This window comes from Gallus gallus, chromosome 1, assembly GCF_016699485.2.
Source record: "Gallus gallus isolate bGalGal1 chromosome 1, bGalGal1.mat.broiler.GRCg7b, whole genome shotgun sequence".
Taxonomy (NCBI): domain Eukaryota; kingdom Metazoa; phylum Chordata; class Aves; order Galliformes; family Phasianidae; genus Gallus; species Gallus gallus.
The window spans coordinates 189,983,952-190,004,823 of NC_052532.1; the positions used below are offsets into that span (position 1 = coordinate 189,983,952).

The 20,872-nt window shown below is 39.2% G+C and overlaps 1 protein-coding gene across 20 annotated transcripts in view; it reads right to left on the reverse strand.

The window, feature by feature from the left end:
- DLG2 (discs large MAGUK scaffold protein 2) overlaps nt 1-20,872 on the reverse strand; it is a 999,237-nt gene that overhangs the window by 833,516 nt on the left and 144,849 nt on the right. For 9 of the 20 annotated variants that reach the window (XM_025146908.3, XM_025146906.3, XM_025146910.3 and 6 more), the window contains exons 5-6: nt 19,910-20,002; nt 781-855 (exon numbers count right to left, since the gene is read on the reverse strand). In XM_025146908.3, the coding sequence (XP_025002676.1) occupies nt 781-855; nt 19,910-20,002 (168 nt within the window). Of the gene's footprint in view, nt 1-780; nt 856-12,580; nt 13,088-19,909; nt 20,003-20,872 lie in introns of those variants that run through there. The other 11 variants (XM_040647261.2, XM_025146916.3, XM_046902634.1 and 8 more) reach the window with 4 other exon arrangements.

A 20,872-nucleotide genomic window follows, 5' to 3' on the forward strand; every position in this document is an offset into this window, starting at 1 on the left:
GTATATTCAGACAAGATATAAATCAATGCAGTGTCAACTTGACCGTAGCTTCTTTTTTCTCTTCAAATATTACTATGTCCTTGATAGTTAAAGCAAATCTCACTGAAGACATCTAATTGGCAGCATTTAAACAGACCATTTCCACTCCAGTAAAGTTCACTTACTGCCTACCAGCTCAAAAGTTACCAATGCTGGACTAATTTTCCCACTTATTAGTCCATGAAGCACGTAGGATCACCAGTCTTTCTTTCATGAAAAAGTGGAAAAGAAATAAGCATTTCCCCATCATGGTGCCATTATCTGAGTCTAGGGACAAGTGGTGCTATAAATGTCACTTGTTCCTGGCAGCCCCAGCAGGAGCTTATGGATTAATTCCCACAAACCATGCCCGTGACAGGGCAAAACTAGCAGGCTCCTTGTCATCACGCTCAGCTGGAGCACAGTTAGTTACAGCAAGTGGCAGGAACTCCACATTCCATTTGATTTGGATTCTACCAACAACCATGCTTGCCACACCACACTTGCCACTGATCCCCATGCTCCACATGGAATGAATTAAATTTCCGAAGAGGGTGAACTTCTGAAGAAGCCCTGCTAAGACTATACCCAACATTTCATCAGCTCAGGCTTCCCACAGAGTTTGGTTTGGTCTTAGGACTTACTTTTTTTTTTTTTTTTCTCAAGCACTAAGTCTCAAAATTTTACCTGGCAGCACTGCTCCAGACACTGAGACTTACCATTCAGTCTCTCAAAGCTTTTCATTAAAAGGCTCAAACTTACGGTAGAGTGCTGAATGGGTATCCAGGCAGGTGTTTCGACTGAGCATTTGTGGGATGGGCATCTGCCATGGCTCTGCTGCAAACAAGTGAAAATGGCATTACACACAACACAGTACGTGCTGCAATCACTAGGCACAATGGGCTCCATTCCAGATGGAGCATCTAGGAGTTTACTAGTACCCGTTAGGCCTGACAAAATCATTTTTCTATCGCCATATAAGATCTGCAGCTCATAGGATCAATCTTTACCCATCACTTTTTCAGTGAAGTTCTCAGTTAGGTGGATGAATGCAGTCTTCACCCAACCTGAACCCCAAGCAGCTGCCATCTGGTTTCCTTCCACAACGGAGCATTCAGGGAACAACAGCAGAGCTTAAGGGAGCAGGTAAAAATCAGCTTTTTTTCCCCCATTTCATAACAGGCTGCATTTTTGTATCATGTCCTGTTTGAACTGCAGCCTGAAGCACTCCAGGGCTATTTCCCAGGGGGAGTAAATCTGTCCCGAATTATCAAGGGGTATTTCGTTGCTGAGTAGAACACACAGGTTGCTTCCCAAATGTAGCATAGAGGAGGAAAAAGAGCAAGAATCCTGCAGTTCCCTGAAACTCTGCAGAGCCAAAAGAATGAGGGGGTAACTTTTAGTCTAATGTTCCACATGGCAGTGCAAGATGCTACCATCCGGCTTTCAGGCTGATCTTCCTGTAATTTCCCTTGCATTTGCCGTGATTCAATTACATCTTAGCAAAGGTTTGGAGCCCATCAGAACAAATTGCAACAGTGGGTTGGGTCAGAATCCCTGAAGAAAAGTTCAGAATAAATTCTGCTGTCTGCCACCATTACTCTCAGCATTTCACATGAGTCAAACTATTATTTAGCTGCTTGAATTGGAGGACTCCCTTAATTATGTGCGTTCCTGAAGCTGAACATCATGTAAAAAGCAAACAAACAAAAAGAACAACTAGCCTTTTGTTTTATTCTCATTTAAGACAGGTATATTGCAAGAAGCTACAATACACCTTTCCTTTCCTCATGCTGAGAGCAAAGGAGGGCGACCTCTGAGAACAGAACTGAGGCTTCATGCTACTTTCCATTTTGAGTCCGATTTGAGAACATTAACTCACAAAGCCTACTTCTGCTTTCTTCTTTATCACCAAAAAGTAAACATTTCTAAAGCATTGCAGTGCTAAACACTTTTATAAGGAGGAAAAAGTGCAGGAAGAGCTGTGCTTAGCAATTTCAGATTTGTATTCCCAAAACATTAAACACCTTCTATGTTTCCACTTAGATACCTTTAAGGAATATTCAACAATGCATAGTTAGTAAGCAGGAAGCATTGTATATTTAGATGAAAGTTGAGAAAGTCTTTTTAAAAGGATTAGAAAAAGTCATTGGTATCATGGCAGCAATATGTTATCTCCTACAAGGAAGGGATGAATGCTACACCAAACCAATGCTATCAAAATAACAAAACTATAAATAAACCTTGATCAAAAGGCTGGATAAAACATCGCCAATTATTATTTTCTTTCTTTCATTAACAAACAGTCTAATCTAAGTCCAAATAAAGGCTAGAAAATTAATAATCTGCTTTGGACAGGAATAAGATTTTTGATTGAAACCTCTAACCCTACAAACTCAGATAACCATGTATAGCAGTGTCCAGAGATTCCTTAAAAGTTTTCCTTAAAACTATCCTCACATTCTTAAAGAGGATATGTCTGCAAAATAAAAGGTCCAGATCTTATAGAAGGAGGAGGAGCACTCTACAGATACTCCTTACTTTGAGATTCATAGCAAAAATTGTCACAAAGCCCAGAATCACAAGGCAAAGGTTGTGCATTTGAAGGCCAGAGAGAGAGAGGTAATGGGAATTGCTCACAGGCAGCAGCTTTCCAGATATCTCACATTTACAGCTCAAGGGCTTAGTTGAGTATGAAGTTTGAAACATTTTCTTGAAAATTCATATTTGAATTCAAATTTCAGTGATCAATACTTTTTGCATTTTCATTAAAAACGCTTTTCATACCTTTCATATCTCCCATCCTCACTCAGATGAAACAGTTCTAAGCAACAGTTCCATATCAGGTGTTAATAAAGCTCTCTGCATAAAAGTGCTCAATTTTATGTATGCTTTTTTTTTAAATAAACCACAAATTCCAACATGTCATATGTTATAGACACCAACTATGAAACAAGTTACCCACAAAGTCAGCAGTACATAAAGGATTCTGAAAGCACAGGAAATGCAAGTAAGAATAGGAATAAATAAATTGGGAATTATTTGCAGGTTTTAAAAGAAACTAACTCAATTTGATTATTGCTGTTAATATTTTCACCAGTTTAGGAGTTTGGTGAGTATAAGGACTATAAACTCTGGTCTACCATTACACTGGAAAGCTAATAATCCAAAAAGTGATGAAAATCCATCACTTCAAATCATTTTTTTAGCCAGTCTTCAAAGGAGTACAGAGTGACCTGTTGCTCCCTTTTCATCTTTACTGATATTTATATGCAAAAGAAATATATTTTGCCTTGCTATCTGGGAGAATATGTTCCAATGAAAGTTCTCCATCTGAAATGGAAGTAGCAAAGCTGTTTCTCCATTGTTTATGAATGATTTCCAGTCTTGTATCATTCCTTTTCCTTGAGCATACCTGGCACTACTCAGCTTTCCCCTTGATGCAGATGCATTGTATGGACAGAGCTGTCCAGGCATGGGCTTCATCACAACTTCATGCAGTCAGAGATTTCAAAATAAGGAATAAGATCATCAGCTTGTGACATTTTTGTATAAAGAAACCTTGGAACACAAAAGAATAAATCCATTATCCTTGCTGAATTCTGCATTTGTGACAGCTTTCTTCCAGGGCTGATGCTTTAAAGTCTTGATAAATTGCTTAGCAATAATACACTCAGGAAGCAATGAAGGGATGACCAACAACTGATAGAGATGCTAACCTCCTTCTTTCTCAGGAGGCACTGCTACATGTAATTACCAATGCAATAGGTTTATCAGAAATGCAGACCCTCATATGTAACAAGAAGACAGAAAGCACCAATATCAGAAGGCAAAAGGAAGCCTTCAAGACCTTCAGACTCTTTGAGCCAAACATCTACTTTCCCAGCAAGCAACCTTAAGAAAACTTCTTTCCTATGTACTTTTCTCAGTCAGATGTTGAAATAACTGACTGTTACTAGCTCTGATTAGAAACATCAGTATGATGTAGAATCAAAGAAGAGTTTTTGTTGGAAGGAATCTGAAATGATCATCTAGCTCTGATCCCACTGCCATGGACAGGATTGCCAACCACTAAATCAGGTATGCACCTTGCATATACATTAATATAATGCAGAGTGGTAAGCATCAGTGCCTAGGAAGTCACTCTGATTTTCCTGCATAGAAACACTGAATCAGAATGGGTAAAGCTGAGAGTTCTGTGGCACCGCAAAGCAGAGGTTGTTGGTCACAGAGGTTGTTGGTCACAAAAATGCAGTTGCATATCAGCAAGCTCTGGAGAAAGTATCAAGGATAAATTCCTCTTTTGAGGTGCGTGATCAACCACACTGAATGCTGGAGGTGTTTGGGGAACTCTAAGAGCACATGCATATAGATTATTGCCATTTTTTTCATGGGCAAGTAGAGATTGACAAAAGACAGAGAGAATATTTAGGAATAGTTTAACTGCTATAGGTTTCTTTAGGGCTCACTGAATTGCAACACTCTAAGATCTGACTTAAATTCCTTCTCAGAGAAGATATTGGTGATCAGAGTCAAAAGGAGTCACAGGCAAGATTCCATTTGTATCCAGAAAAACAGCCAAGAATATGATTTGCAAATTGCATACAAGTCCTTGAGTGAGGTCTCCAGTAACAAAAGAGTTCTCTGAAGTCAAACCCAATGGAAGATACTTATCTACTTTTACACAGCCTGACAAATTATCTTCTCTGATGCAGAGAATTCTCTGGGGAAATGAAAACCATGGAACTAAAATATAATCATACACAAGGCAATACCCCTGACCCCTGATTCACTCATAAATAACCATTCTCTTCCCCTTGACTGCACACATCCTCTCATTTTTCAGAACTTTTGTATCAGGTGAAGGGAGGCAGAAGGAAATTTGCATAGTAGTAGCAAATTGATTAAAACACAGAAGAAATGCATGATTATGTTGAGGACTTGTGCCAGGAGACCTATCTTTTCTGCTTTTAATGTCCTTCTGGATATTGCAAGGAATCCATTTGGTCAGCTCCAGCTATCTGAAATGCTTAAAAATGCAGTTCACCTCAGCACTAGGAAATTTTCTTCTCACGTCCACCCAGGCCCTCAGAATATTAGAGAAAGGGCTTGCTAAGGCTATATAGCTCTGCTGTCATTAAGAAATGCTATCATTACTTGAGGCACGATCAGGCTTTCTAATTTTCTTTGTCTTACTCAGTATCTTCCACCTTTCCTTACATGTGCAGCTCTCCACTGCTGTGCAGTAGCTTTAAGCCCGAATCATATCTGCCTGAGCAGTTAATTGAACATTTTCTTTTCCCAGTTTATAGAGCTGTTCACAGATTTATGAAACAAATCACCCTTCTTCTTTCGTAGTTAAAACTAATCTCAATAAAGACATCTCTCTGAGATCAGCAAATTATAATCTATTGAAATCTATTGAAAATTTCAGTTGCACTAAACAAGGTCAATGCTTAGAAGAAATGAAATGTCATTCAGAAATGAAGATCAAAGTAATTCCCTTCTATTCCTGCTGCTACCATAGAGACCAAGGGAGGGGGAAGTGGGGGAAGAAGAGATTTAACAGACTTAATTCTTCCTGAAATTTATAATTAACTACAAGGGAAAAGGGACAATTACCATATTTCTAAAGAATAAAGGAGGAAAAAGTTGAGCTTTTGACAAGATATAATTACAAGACATTGCATATGCAATGCACATTGGTTTGTTCTGTGCAATTTTCTTGAGGCTCCCCCCTAAAAAAAATGATTTTTTTTCTAGAAAAGACAACACGTGCCTCATCAGTTTACATTCATAACATTTGAAATCCAAGAGCTAGAGGCTTACAATAATTGTTCCAAAATTTACCATTAGTAAATAAAGATTTGAAATAAATACTCGGTTACACTCCCCATCTGTCAGACTTCTGTGAGTACATTCTCCAGCTAAGATGAATGGTAATCAATGAAGAGGATCTTCCTGCACTTCTAAGAATGTGCAGTTTAGCCAGCAGCCAACCCACAGTCATCGAAGCTGTCCTCAAGTACCACTGCAGAGTGGAGTTTACTAAATTACATGTAAATTGCATGGATTCAGCACTATCACACTTTTAAGGTCTGGCAGGAAAACACCACATTCTGAAGTGCTCATCAGGATCTAATAATGACTATAGAAAAAAACAATTTGATTTTAGCTAAATGTAAATCTCTGGGGGGAAAATCATTAAGATTCCTTTGTTTCTGGTTTATTAGAGCCTGGATATTCAGCACAAAAACTTAGCTACCCAATTTATGATTTGAAACTGCAGTGATTCCAAGCCTGAAGCCTTGCAGAGAGAAAAACAACAAATGTTGCCCAGATCTATTTAGCACTATTAACAACATGCAGGCAGATAGAAATGTGGTAAGTTTTGTTTCATATCCAGCTAAATTTAAATCAGATCCCTATGTAAGTTCTGCTAGTTTTCTTAAGATGATAACATCCTCCAACACCTGAGGTACCACTTTAACCTCGGTATTTATATCTTGCTTTAATATTTCCTAATTTTTGGACTGGCTCTACAAACAGCATCTCAGACACATGCATCTGATCCTGTAGGAAGTTCTACAGAATAAGATAAACTTCACCAAGGATACACCATTTTAATCTATATAAATATAGAATTTAGATTAATGCAATGTAAACAAGGAGGTGGGAAGACCCCTTTTTTTAATGAGAACTCTTTCAAAATCACTTTGACATAAATAAATATTCTATTAGATATTTCCATTGACATTAGGCCACCATAATCAGTATTCCAAGTTAAGCTCAGTGTGAATTCACATCTGCAAAGTGAGACTGACAGCTAGCATGTATTGCATGCTCTCCACCACCAGCAGTTGACCTGATCAGATTTACCATTCTGTCCTCCTGAGAGCACCTTGAGACTGGTTTTACTGTTCTAAATCAAAGAGGCCAGAGCAGAGAGGTCTCTCCAGTGGTGCCACCTCTGTTTTGCTTCATTCTTCAGCCAAGTTCTAAAAATATCCCTTTACTCTACTGGTTTGGCAATGGAAGTCAACTGAGTTGGCTGAACACTAATTGAAGGTTTCCTCCTCACTTGGGGAATCCACAGAACCCTGCTGGGACAATTCTGGACCTACCCTTCCCAAACATGAAGTGCTATCAACAAGGACTTTTAACAATATTCTCAGTGAAGACTAGCAGTTTCAAAATCAACTAGCTCATCCACAGCAGCTCCTCAGCCAAATTTACAGAATTTTGCTTTGTCTTCTATGTTGATACTACAGGGAATGGAAAGCTAATGCTAATGAAAAGACAAGTTGTATGTTTTACAGCTTTACTTCTCTGTTTTACTCCTAACTTCATGCTGTGAAGTGAGATGATACGTGTGTGGAGTGAGAGAAGCCTACAGAACTCATACCCAAGGTTTATGTTAGATGTTGGTGTCATACTTGTGAGTAGTGGCTTCTTATTTTCCATGACCTTTGCCTGTATTGAGACTTATGTTCACACATCCATCAGAGTTTTGCCTAAAGTGCATACATGGATCTCCTCTGTTCTACATATATTGCCAGATGAACAGAAGAAAATAGAATAGACAGATGTTGCTGGCTCCTGGCTACATCGCCAGTCAGAACTGAACATGTTCATCATGAGGATGGCTCAACATAAACAAGCATATGACCCTTCTTCCCAGTGCCAGCAAAAAACATACTTTTTTTTTTTTTTCCATCCTTATTTCATTGTTTTAAACAATTTAATTAAATTCTTAGAAAAGGTGCTGGGAGGACAACAAGGAAGAGGAAGATATGGAAGACTAAAACAGAATTTTAAGAGAAAGAGAGAGAGAGAAAGGAAGAAAGGAAGGAAGGAAGGAAGGAAGGAAGGAAGGAAGGAAGGAAGGAAGGAAGGAAGGAAGGAAGGAAGGAAGGAAGGAAGGAAGGAAGGAAGGAAGGAAGGGGAGGGAGGGAGGGAGGAAGGGAGGAAGGGAGGGAGGGAGGGAGGAAGGGAGGAAAGAAGAAAGGAGGGAAGGGAGGGAGGGAGGGAGGAAATCTTTTGTAGTGTAACACACTATTTCTAAATAAATAAATAAATAATTATAAGAGATCTGCTCTACACTCACATGAATAATCACTTTTTTCTATTTGGTCACACTTGAATTAAACATGGAACCTGTGCAGCGTATAATACTCCTTAAATTTCCACAGTTAAGTGGAAGCTAGCAACCAGAATCTGAAAGGAGTAATTTCTTCAGAATTTTCAAAATCTGAGTGGCCAAAATTCATTTTTGTAGCTGACAAAACCACCAACAGCATCCAGTTGGGCATTCTGTCTTAGTCTAAAGGAAGACACTTCCTTCTGTACAAGCCAAGTGACTCAACTCAGGAGTTAGGCAACAAACAAGTGGTTTAGGTTTTCTGAATAAATTGGGGTATTTGAGTTGCTGTCTAGTCTTGAGTCATTAGTATACACTTGTTCCATCTTTACAAGTATCCCTCAACACACAGAAACATGCAAGTGATAAAATTTGGGGTTTTAAGCAAATCACAAGATGCAGCTCCAGAACAAAACAGGAGGTGACACCGGTGGCAATCAACATTGTCAATTCTTAGTGTCATGACCATTGTTAAGGATGGTAAAGCATTAGACTAGATTGCTCAGAACATTTTAAAATGTCTATCAGAGGAGGGTTTTAGCTAGCCTCACTTTTGACCAAGGAGTGGATAGTGACTTGTGGTACTCTGCTCTTATTTATTTTTATGTGATGTTGTGATTATTAATTGCAGGTTTCAGAAAGCCTTGATCTGACACCTTGAGGTCATGAGTTTTATATATATATATATATACATTTTGGTTTATCTTCCTTTGCCTTCTTGATTTAAAACCTTTCAAGCTTCCACCTTTGAGCTCTCCTTTGCAACAGTGAGGGGCAAACAGATACTCTTTTTCACAGTGAAAGATGATCATCTTTTCTAAGCCACCTGACACGAAGAGCTGGGGGTTTCAGCAAACCAGTCCCTATTACAGTGAATCTTGTCTGGCAATACAGTTACCTATTTTCTTTTTTACCAGCTACAGCTACTGCTGTATTCATAACAGTACAAAGGGCAGAAAGAGAGCTGAGAGCCAGTAGAGGGGACAGCATGTTGCCTTTGACTGTTAGGAGGCACAGCAGGAATGTTCTTCCTTTACAAAACCTCCTAGTGCTCCTGATGGAATGGAATCTTGACCTAAACTTTTATTTATACTGAATTCTTGCTAATGATAAAATAATACCACAAAATAATGGGCTTTATGAAACAAGAAAAGAACGAATCCATGCTAGGTACATGATAAATTAAAATAAACCAGGAACACATATGTCCTCTTTGACTGATTCAGCATTTCCTAAGTCAGGTGTGTAAAAATTCATGGAAAGATGAAACGAAAATAGAAAAGAAGAATCTGGACAAATCAATATGTGAAATATATCTTAAACATAGCCTACATTTTGGTTGAAAAGAATAATGTCTGGAAGACTTAACATCTGGGGAGGTAGATTAGATGGCTTCTAAAAAGTAGAGTTCAAAACAGGGTCTTTGGATCCCTTGTACATAATCTACAAGGGCATATTCACCCCACCACATTTATGTCATTTTCTATGGGCTGGAAATACCACAAATTCCAGGCTAGATTTAATGATCATGTGTTATAAATGTCATTTTTTTAAACATTGTTCGCTTTTTTCAGTCTAAGTAGCATTCATCTTTCATTCACTTTGTATTATTTATAAGATCTGAAGAATAGAACTGATGTATTTACTCCCTCTTGACATTAAGATCTACTTTTCCAAGGATGAAAATGGCAATTATTAGCAGAAATCAGACAAATAGATATTTAAATAAAGGTAATTAGCAGATCTGAGGCCAAAAATGGCCAGACTGCTGTTTTGTAGAATTCATATTTATTATAGTAAATTTTAAAATAAATATAAAATATTCTGGGAAAGTAAACAAACAACAACAACAACAACAACAACAAAAAACCATGCTCTCATTATAGTGGTGGAAACTTTCATAAACTGATCCTGTAAAAATTTGGTAGGCTTAAAGGAAATAGAGTTACTCCAATGCACAATAAAGGAAGTAAGAGCAGATTATGAATCAATATAATATAACGTCACTAGTGCAGCTATTTAAATATGGCACTAAAGCAAGATGAAGAAATCAACTTTAATTTCTTTGGCTCTGAGCCTTTGCAATATGAATTTTCTGAAACTAGATTTTTTGCCATTATTCAGCTCATTTATATATGCTAGTATGGTGTTCCCACATGCATCCAAATAGCAGGTCACCTACAATTTGCAATCCTATCTTATTCCAACCCTACAGTTGGCAGCAAAAACTGAATATCTGGAGTTGAATATTTGAGGCTCAAACTCTTGACTTTCATAATCATTTTGGGCATTTAATAGCAGATCCATGAAACAGAGGAGCTGGGATGAAAAATACGGTGGATATTTGGATCTGGGAGCCCTTCTCCGAGCAGTAGCAGGAGTATAAATTTGTTACTGACCAAAATACCCTGGGAAAATACTTGGTGGCAACACTCAGTGCCAATTCATGAAATAAAGTCATAACTCCTATTGAAGATATACAGGTATAAAAGGTGCTGGGCCATGCTCGCCTCCCAGTCGCATGACCTTAAAAGCAGATTCATTCTCCTGTCCCAAATCCTCCATGTCAAATTTTCAAGACCAAGGACAGCTGCAATTATGGGTCCACACCACCAGAGTGCCAGAAGTGGGGTTAATTGTAGCTCTCTTTTTCAACCTTCCCACTTATTTCTGATTAAAAAAAAAAAAAAATCAATGTTAGGGAGTGCAAATCAGATGTTTAGCACCAGGCTGTACACAGGCTTTGCTCAGTGGTGCAACACCACTGATACTGAGCGCTTTTCACTGGCATCATGTCAACAGGAACCTATAGGAATCTCCCACTTATTTCTGATTAAAAAAAAAAATCAATGTTAGAGAGTACAAATCAGATGTTTAGCACCAGGCTGTACACAGGCTTTGCTCAGTGGTGCAGCACCACTGATACTGAGCGCTTTTCACTGGCATCATGTGAACAGGAACCTATAGGAATCTCCAGTCTACTCCAGGGCAGGTTGAGGAAGCAGTATTAGATCCAGCACAGCTTGCAGGAACCAGAAGGTCCTGGAAAGACCCAGAACGAATGGGAGAGAACAGGAGGTAAATGAGGTCACAGAAGGAGTACACGTTCCTTCTGTGGCCTCATTCACCTCCTGTTCTCTCCCTGTCTGGGTTTCTCCATTGGCGACAGGAATGACAGCTTGCATCTGTTTCAGCAGCTCCATCATGCTCTGGTTGGCAACCCATCAGCCCTCATTGCTGCCATGGGTGCATGGGGTATCTGCTCCTGCCCTTCTCTGTGTCACAGATAGATGTCCTCATTTTACATGGCCACCAAGAAAAAAAATGACAGCAGTGGCTACGTTAGTACTAACTGATGGTTTGTTGTATAATTTACGCAGCCTCAAGGTGCTATGCATACCCTAGACGCTTTGCAAATCTTATGGAAATCATGAAATTCATCAAAAAATGAAACAGAACATGGAGTAGCTGCACTGAACCTGTGTCCTGACTTACCCTGCTAACTGCTCCTGAACCCCAATGTCCTGACTCACCCTGCTAACTGCTTCTTACAAACACTGGCACCATGTGCAAATCCACCTACAAACATGTGGTGAACTGCCTGTCCTGTACCAACAGAAAGGAATTTCCCTGATTACTTCCCTCTCCTTTACTATAATATCAGTTTTCTAAGTTTGAGGATGCTTCAAAGAATCATTCAACTTACACCTATCCCAGATCTTTGACTCAGGCAGTGCCCTTAACCACAGTCTTTAACCTGCCACAACTGTTGTGGATAACAGACTATTTACGTGGACATTTGGAAGGAATTATTTAGAAGTACCATTCCCAAGCAGTAAGCTTGGTTCCAACATCAGTATAAGAGTGCTGAACTGGGACAAAGGCATTTTTATTTTGCAGGCCTAGAGAAGAAAAGCTATCTATGTTCTCCCCCCCTCCCCAAAAAAAGCCACAAGAAGCCACAAGAAACTTGCATCTCTCCAATCAGAAACATCATGACTACCTAAACTACATCTGATTGGCCTCTTTAAAAATGCTAGGACCCATATAATGCCCTCATATTTTTTATTCTTTAGTTCACAGAATAAGATGATAAGCTAAGAAAATCTGTGCCTGATACCATGTATTCTGAAAGTGCTCCAGTAGCTGGAGATATTAATAGACACAAGCACAGGCTAAGATAAAATATGAAATCATTTTCCTTTTGCTAGTAAAAATAAGTAAATTACATATCATTTAGGAAGTGATACAGAAACAAACTGCATAATCTACAGAAGAATAGCACAAAATGCTCATTGAAGCAAAGCTTATTTATCACTTTATCTTGCAACCTGACACAGTACATGCTCAATCTATTTAATTACAGGAACAGCAAAATAGCAGAAAAATATGTACACATTACAGCAACATTTCCAATCCTACCTTGGTCGTGACAATGCACAGACAATCCATCCTGTAAATCTCCACAGGAGTGTATGTAAATCATAAAAACAAATCAGCAAGGGTGAGGAAAGGCTTTTGAACAGCATGAACAGAACCGGAGGCTTGAATCTGCACAGCCTGCTTTTCCAAGTGGGGCCCTCATAAGAAACTCGAGTCCTCCTCCACAATGCTAAAGGCAGTCATGATGCTCACAGAGATCAGAAAACCCACTAGAAATCATCTCAAGCAAAACTTCCAGGTGGCTTATCAGGCTTGATTGCTGCATTGTTCAATCTGCGATCGGAATATTCTGTTGAATGGTATGCAGCCTTCTACATGGGAAGATGAGAACCACAACAAGCACAAAAGAGCAAAAGCATCACATTTCAGCCCTGGCTCTGGTTTCACAATTCTGATCTGCTGTTTCAGTATACCCATAAGATTTCCTTTGCCAAGTCTCTCGCTCTCTCTCAATCTCTCTCTCTCTCTCTCTCTCTCTCCTTCCCTGTCTTTTTTTTTTTTCTCCCCCCTCTCGCTCGCTCTCTCCCTCCTCTTTCCTACTAACTCCGAGCAAGCACAACACATACAACTATCGGGCCCATCTATCACAGCGCTGTCGCTTCTCTGCCAAAACAACTGCTTTCGGTTGTACGGGTTTTTATTAGGAGCACGATTCTGTGAACGCGTATTGCTGGAAGTGAAACGTTGAGGTGCGTGCGATAGCTCATGCGTCACATCCACGGCCGCTCAGAATTACTGGGTCACGTTCAGATTCAGGGAGTGAATATAAATAACAGCTGGAGAAGGCGAACTTTCAAAAAGTGCAGCAGAAAATAAGCAGTCAGGTGAAAAATGGGAACTGCACGTTCACACATGCACACAGGTCTGGGAAGTGCAACAGGGATGTTATTTTACTTTACCATCCATGGGAAAAAAAAAAAAAAAAAAACCACCAACCAATATTTATACATTATTCAAAGCTAGAGAGGGGCACCTTTCCCCCCCCTCCCCACTTATGAAAAACACACCAGATATTTAATTTTTATAAGAAGCACCCTGAAAAAAAGAGCTTAAAAACTCTTCAAGTTCTCTCCCAAACTTTCTCTGAATCTGAGATTTGCAGACTTAACCCATTTATTTCATGTTCGGTATGCCCTGCTCAGAGCTTTATGGACTGTTTACCCCGATCCCTACCTTTCTTGCAGTGATGCTGCTGCAGAGCTTGCCTTTCAGGTGTCTTACATGAATCATTCTGAGTTAGAAAGCTCGCTGTCAGGTCTTAAAGTCTTCCCTCTCTTATAGATAGAGGAAGAGGGAGAGAAAAGAAAGAAGGAGGGAGAGAGAAAGAGACACAGAAGGGGAAAGATATGTAAAATGAAAGCTCTGGCCAAAGAGAGAGGAAAATCAATGCTCCTATTCACTGGAAAAGAAAATACAGCCAACTGGACTGTTGACAGCAACAAGAGGAAACGTCTAGACACCCATACATTACAATTCACCTTTTCAACACACTGGACAGCACAGTCCCCCTGGGTGCTTTGCTGAGGATCTCTCATTCGCACTCAGAGCTAAAATATGTTTTCAATAAAACAAGACTTTCCAAGAAAATAAAAGGATATTTAAGAGTCATCTCTCTTCCACAAATTACCTGGGTTATAACTCTAATACTCTCCTGATTGCTAAAGCAGCAAGAGGTTCAGTAAATGGCACACATCACTTTGCCAAAATGAGGTCACTGCTACCAAAGTTACAAATGCCATAATGAATCAGATATGTGGTCAGAGAGCAACCAGCCCTCCCCCAGCTACTACAGTCTTGGGGGATATAACATCTTAAAGAGAAAAGTCTCTAGAGCACCTCTGACTTTGCCTAAAACTTTAGCTCACTCTGGGCAACCACATGTATGCAAAACAAACTTGATTTGTGTTTACAGCTTGCACTTGAGCCTGCATATTTTCTCCCTACTGTGGTTGAGTCCAGTAGCCAAGTATTAGACAAGCTTATTAAACTATAGATTATGTGAATCAGGGAACTTTTCAGATGTCCTTGAAGTCAAAATCAATTAACCACCTACCTAAAAACAAATTAACCTAATAAGTTGGTCTAACCAAAGCACTCCTTGTGTTCTTGGCATGATAGAGTATAAGAGAATTCAATCAAATCTAAATGTAGGAGATGTTTTAACACTTTGATGTCAAGCACGCAACATATTTTTTCTATTCCACTTCATATATTCAAGCTGACTTAGTAAGGCATGAAACATTCCTATACATACAATTACCTAATGACTTGGCTGTAAAATTTCATATCATACTGAAAATTGGCATATGGGGATATATTTTGAAATGGGTCTCTGAGGACATGAACTGTAAGTGCTCCTACTTGCAAGAAACCTCTGTGAATTGGCTCCAGCAAATTCATGGTTCTATTTACAGTCAGTATGGAAAAGAAAGGGTCTGAAAACTTTGAGGATATTCAAGCAAGTTTGCCTGTGTTTGTGTTTTGGAAATCCAGGCTCCATAAAGGTACCCAACAGTTTTCTCTTGCACTCCTCCAATTTTTGGATGTAAATCCTGCACTGTCACCTCCATCCATACAATGCACCAACAACCATTTCGCAGCACAGAATTTGCTTGTGCACTGCCCAAGCTTAGCACATCATTAAACGGCAGAGTCCCTGAAATATTGCCATCTCCAGTTAGATACTTTTACCATTCATTTTATCTCCTCAAATATAAAAATTTCAAATTTTGGCACAGCTTTCCCCTTCATTAGCAATATCTCCTTCTGCTCTAATTTCTGCAGGTCATCTTGCTGCTTAACTCTGTTTTTCTCTCTGCTCTTCCAGCCCTCATGCTATCTGTCCTTGCGATAACAACTGAAATCTACTATAGAAAGACTTGACCCAAAAACCAAACAAATTCAGAAGCAACCATATGGAGTGAAAAGAGGTGGTTTGTAGTTGCTTCTGTAGTTGATTTAGGTAGTCAAACGTATCCTCAGATGAGCTCTGACACTTGGGAAGCCATAATTCAGGAGGAACAGTATCTACTTCCCACCATGATAGCAGTGGTTCTGCAGACCACCATCCAAGAGCCACTTACACAAGTGACTGTCCCCTTCTCCTCTAATTTTACCAAGGCAGCTATTTTTAAGTCATTCAATAAAACAATGCAAACAATTACAATGCAGTAATTTAGACTGGACAATTTAATGCTCTTTTCTGTCATTAAAAACTTTATTGTATCCAGGTACTTCCACTTGGATAACCAAAGCACAGGGCTTAATTAGATGGTTATATTTAGAAGCAGAGCCTGTAACATTCAGCTGAAATTAATATTTTGTGAAAGCAAGCTTCAGTAAAACCTAAAATCAATAGGAAGATGGGAAGTATTCCACGATTTTTGTATCTTTCATGACACAATCTTTTAAAAAAGTCTCAAATTATTTCAAAACCCAACTATTACCAAGCAAAAACTGTACAGATAAACAGATTATTCAAAAAAAAAAAAAAAAAAAAGAAAGAAAGAAAAAGAAATGCAGTGTTGCCTTCAATATTATCTCTAATTCAAGTAATGAATATTAAGGGGGGAAAAAATGGATCTCGAAGCTTTCATGCAGACCCTAAGAAAGGAGACATCTTCCAGACTGTTCACACAGCATCAGTAATGCCATCATTTTGCAGAATTTACCCAGTGACTATTTAGAGCTCTCTGCACCTACACAGAGAATAGAAAACAACACACATCCTCTCACAAATGTGGAGAAAGATTTATTTACATTTTAATGTGTCTTAAGTTGTGTACTATGGAGTACATGTTGTTGGTTTCAGGTTGGCTGTCTTTCACATGGGATTATGTTCTTTCTTGTTTTCAGGTCCTATATTGCACCCAAACAAGCTACAAGTATATTAAATACTTTCCCAATTGCTTCTCTTGCAAGAGCGCAATCAATGCAGTTATGAAGTTATGTCTCTGTGGTCAGAGCTCATCTACACTGCTTGAGCCCAGCTCCAGCGAGGTTGCTGCACATCACAACTGGTTTGTTAGTAGGTCACCACTGGGATAAAAGTTATGAGTAATTATATGCCAGAAAGGAAAAACCCATGAGACGGATGCTATTAGGACTGTCTCTGTGTACACAAAAAATAAAAAATGTAAAACTACTAATCTAGCAGATCCTGGATTTGTAGTCAGGAGCTATACTACAAATGAAATGTCAGAATAAATCCTGCTCCAGCCATGAAAAGTTAATATAAATTTTAGAAGGCATGAAGTTCTGTATACCTCAGTTGCTGAGAATTTTAATGCAGTTCCCAGGCTGAACCAGAAACCCGTGAGTGCTAGTGTTAATTTAAAGATCAACAAATTAGCAATTCTGCCCCTCCTGACTGCAGCAGCCCTAACAGCAGCAGCTCTGCAATTGGCCTCAGGCCCTTGAGAGTCTCAGGCAGACGGTTTTCTTACAGCTTTCCCTTCTCCTGTGCACAGCAAATTTCATTGCTATTTAGCACAATCAATGTTGGAGTCCTGACCAGTTCCTCTGGCTGGTAGCTTTCTGAACAGAAAAAAAAACAATTTTATTTTCCATAGAATATCAGACCTCACTGCTCTGATGGTAAAATAGGAACGGACTGAAGTGGAAGCCAAACAGCTAGTTCCATTCCTTCAGTCCAAGTACCCTGTGCCCACATGGTCACAGTGCCCCAGGCTCAGCTGATGCATAAAAAGTCTTTTTTTCACTCCCCAGCTGTGGAGGGCATCCCCTTTCCTCCTGCCCCAAGCCTTTGCCCTCAGTGGGACTGTAGGATTGTTTCCCTTCTTCCCCAGGAGTCAACATAATTCCAGGATTTCAGGAGAATTGGAGATGGAAAGGTCCTCAGTAGACCTTCATTCCAATTTCCTTCTCCAAATGGATTGAGTAGTGCAGTCAGCTCCTGTTATTCAGGCTTTTATCCAGTCTGATCTCTACAGTCCTCCAATACGGAGATCATACAACCTCTCAAACCAACTATATGGATATGAAAAAAAAAAAAAAAGCTAGGAACAGAGTATGATTTGCAGGGTTGTAGGAAAAGCACATTTACAATCACAGTGTGTGAAGAGGAGGATGGAGGTCCCCGAGCTACGAAAAGCCTGGGGATAGACTAGCCTCTTGAAAGCTCTGCAGCCTTTCCCAATTTAAAATTGCTGTGTAGTGTTTTATATATCTATTATTTTCCATAACTGCTTTCTCTTGCCTCCCACAAATCCCCTATTCAGAATGAAACAGAAGCAGTTCAGTTACAAATGCTGCCCTGGCTTTATGTGGGCTGGGCTCTGCAATAGAAATACATAGTACTCAAGGGCAACCTGTCCCGAAGTGGTTCTCAGCCCTCAAGATCCATGGTGGATGACGAGTTCATTTTAATTCTTGAGCATACTGCCTGAGGAAGTAAATCTATCACCCAATTGATCATCAGAAGCTGAAAAGTGCTGGTGCATATGTTTAAACATGTAGCCAGTCCTAAATAGCTATGTGTCACTGTCATAGCAGCATGCCACTGACACTCACACAAGCACAGTCACTTGAAAAAAAAAATCAGAAGAAAAAAAAAAAGATTCTTTCAAAGGAAATGAAACAAAAATGGTAAATTCCAGGAAATGGAAATAAAACACCTTCTATCTGCTACCCCATGGTACTGAGGATGGAAGAAAATACCACTCACAGCTGAATTTCTTAGTTTTTGGGAATTGACTTGTTTGCTTTTAGAGTTTACTCTCAGGTACGCATTGTGCTGGAGAGATACAAACAGCATGAAAATGCAGTATACAGGATTGCTGATGGAGAACCTCTGAGTCCAGCAAGTCACAATACTTCAATTCTAAGCAGAAAAGAGAGTGTATTGTTCAGCTACGCGTTTGTACTGGAAATGATGTGAAATTGGGCTGAGATCCAGGACATCTCATGTTTTCTACAACATTCTCATGGAAACAATGTATTTAGTGCATATATCAAGCCTCCCATGATTGCTCACTTTGGAAACATACTGCATCCATAAATACAGTGGCATAATTTAATGAGTGTACGAGTTCATGCAATACACATTTGATCTTTGGATTTTCCAATTATTAATCATCTTTTGTGCTGGGGCCATCTACTTCAGCTTTAGACAGAGAAGAGAATGTATCAGTCCCATATCTGAACTGGTGAGTGCTCTCATCTCCTGTTCCTTAGGGAGGGGATTGAGGAGATTCAAACTTGTAAAAAATCAGGTTGCTAATAGGGTTTCTACCAAAAGATCCAGTTCTGCTGATCCCACAATCAATAACACTTCAAATTAGTACCATAGGCCTATACAGTACACAAATTTTCTGATCATGTAGGAACAGAGCAACACAAGAATATCAAAACATTATGCCAGACAATTAGTGCTTTGGAACTTGAAAAATTAAAGAACAGAGAAATTGATTCAGGAATGCCAGCAAAACCCATGGAAAAGTCTTAGACAAGGTAATAACCTGCAATTTTCCGCTGTTATAAACAACTTTCACTGAAGTCTACAAGGTATCACATAAGCACTCCAACTCAGTTAATGTCTGTTTTCTTTATGTCATGTTTCCAGCTTGATAACTTTAAAAGAAAACTTAATTTTCTTTCACTTCCAAAAGGAAAAAAAAAATACAGAGTGACCTTAAGGCTGAAACTGCATAATAATATCTGCGCCCAGGAGAATTGTTCCAGCCAAATTGTGAACCTATGAAAATAATTGAGATATTGTAATGAAACACTTATGACTTTGGCATGGCAAGCAGCACAACTGCTTCCTTTTCCCTCACCACAGCCATGAAGTCATATTGCTTCACGCATTATCCAGTGTAGTCTTGAGGTCAGTATCATTAGGCTGCCCATATAAAAATCACTTTACTGACATATTCTGCCACACTGGCTCCAAGCCACAAAGTAACTATGAAATGTAATGAGAGACTGAAAATGCCTTGGATAAAATGTATTAAGTGTGAAACACCTTGTATTCAAAAATGCATTGAAATTAAAGCACCTTAGGATCAGCCACCCAACTGAACCTCCACTGATATCAGTGTTTCTACACATAGAATAAAAAATAAATCCTGCCTTGCACAGCATGAAATACACAGGGCCAGTAACAAGAACAAACTGCAACCATAAGCCTCATTCAAACGCACTAACAAACATGCTGCCAACAACCAGCAAATATTATATATATACATATAGTGAGAGCACAAGTTCGATATATTCTACAGATTTCACCTCCAGCAAAATTCAACCAAATAAAGATTTCATTCTCAGGCATGAAATACTGGGCCATACCTTTGTCTTCATGTCTACCGCATAAGTTCCAAAAGTCTGGTTCTCCTTGTTGTGAAATTGCCCAGATCCTTCTGACCCATTGGAGGCTGCAGCCTAAAGGGGGAGGAAAATGCCAAATAAAGAAGCTGATATGTGCAATTTAACTCTATTAAACCTAAAGGTAAAGATTAGCATGAACGTACAGAAGGGTATCCTGAACTCAGCTAAACCTCAGGTGGTTGATACGTGAGATTTTCAACTCAATGTTTTGTCATGCAAAATTTCTGGGTTTTATCTCAGCCACTCTCATGGAAGTGTGTGAACGTCTTAATAGGCTAAATCTACAAGCTGATGCTTATCATAATCTCTAGTTGACTTCAGAAGGCATTCAGGGTGCTCTGCAGCTCTCAGCATCAGAACATAAAGATAAGAACGGAAATCAGTGCCCTGCCAAAAAGGCCTGCAGATGGTAATGGGGTTCTCATCTGGAGGAGCTGCAGGAGCAGATCTCATTACAGCACCAACCGCATTACCTGCTTTGTCTTCTCATTTCTAATTCATGAGATTCTCCTAAAAGTCGTATTTTGGAAAGGGTTTCACACCGGTGCAGTATGCATATTTGCAAACCTTTAAAGATAGAATGCTTTTCTTTTTAACTTTCCTTTGTTTACAGAAATTGAAATTTTATATCATTTACAAAAAGTCATCGAAAACACCACTGCATAGTATTTTTCCCAATTATATCTTTTAAAGAAGGTATAGTAAAAGGGCTGTATTTAATTTTTTTTTTTTTTCCTGCTGGAATTCTAAAATATGTTATTGTAGATGTTGCATTCAGGCAATAAATATTACAAATGACATCTCTGTTTACAACATTTTTCCCTGCAAAAGTGTGCTTGAAGAGTTAGCTGCTGATTGAAACAAGATGACTGCCACTGTCTTGGATTTCAGAAAATTTCTGGGCACTTTGCAAGAGCACGAACA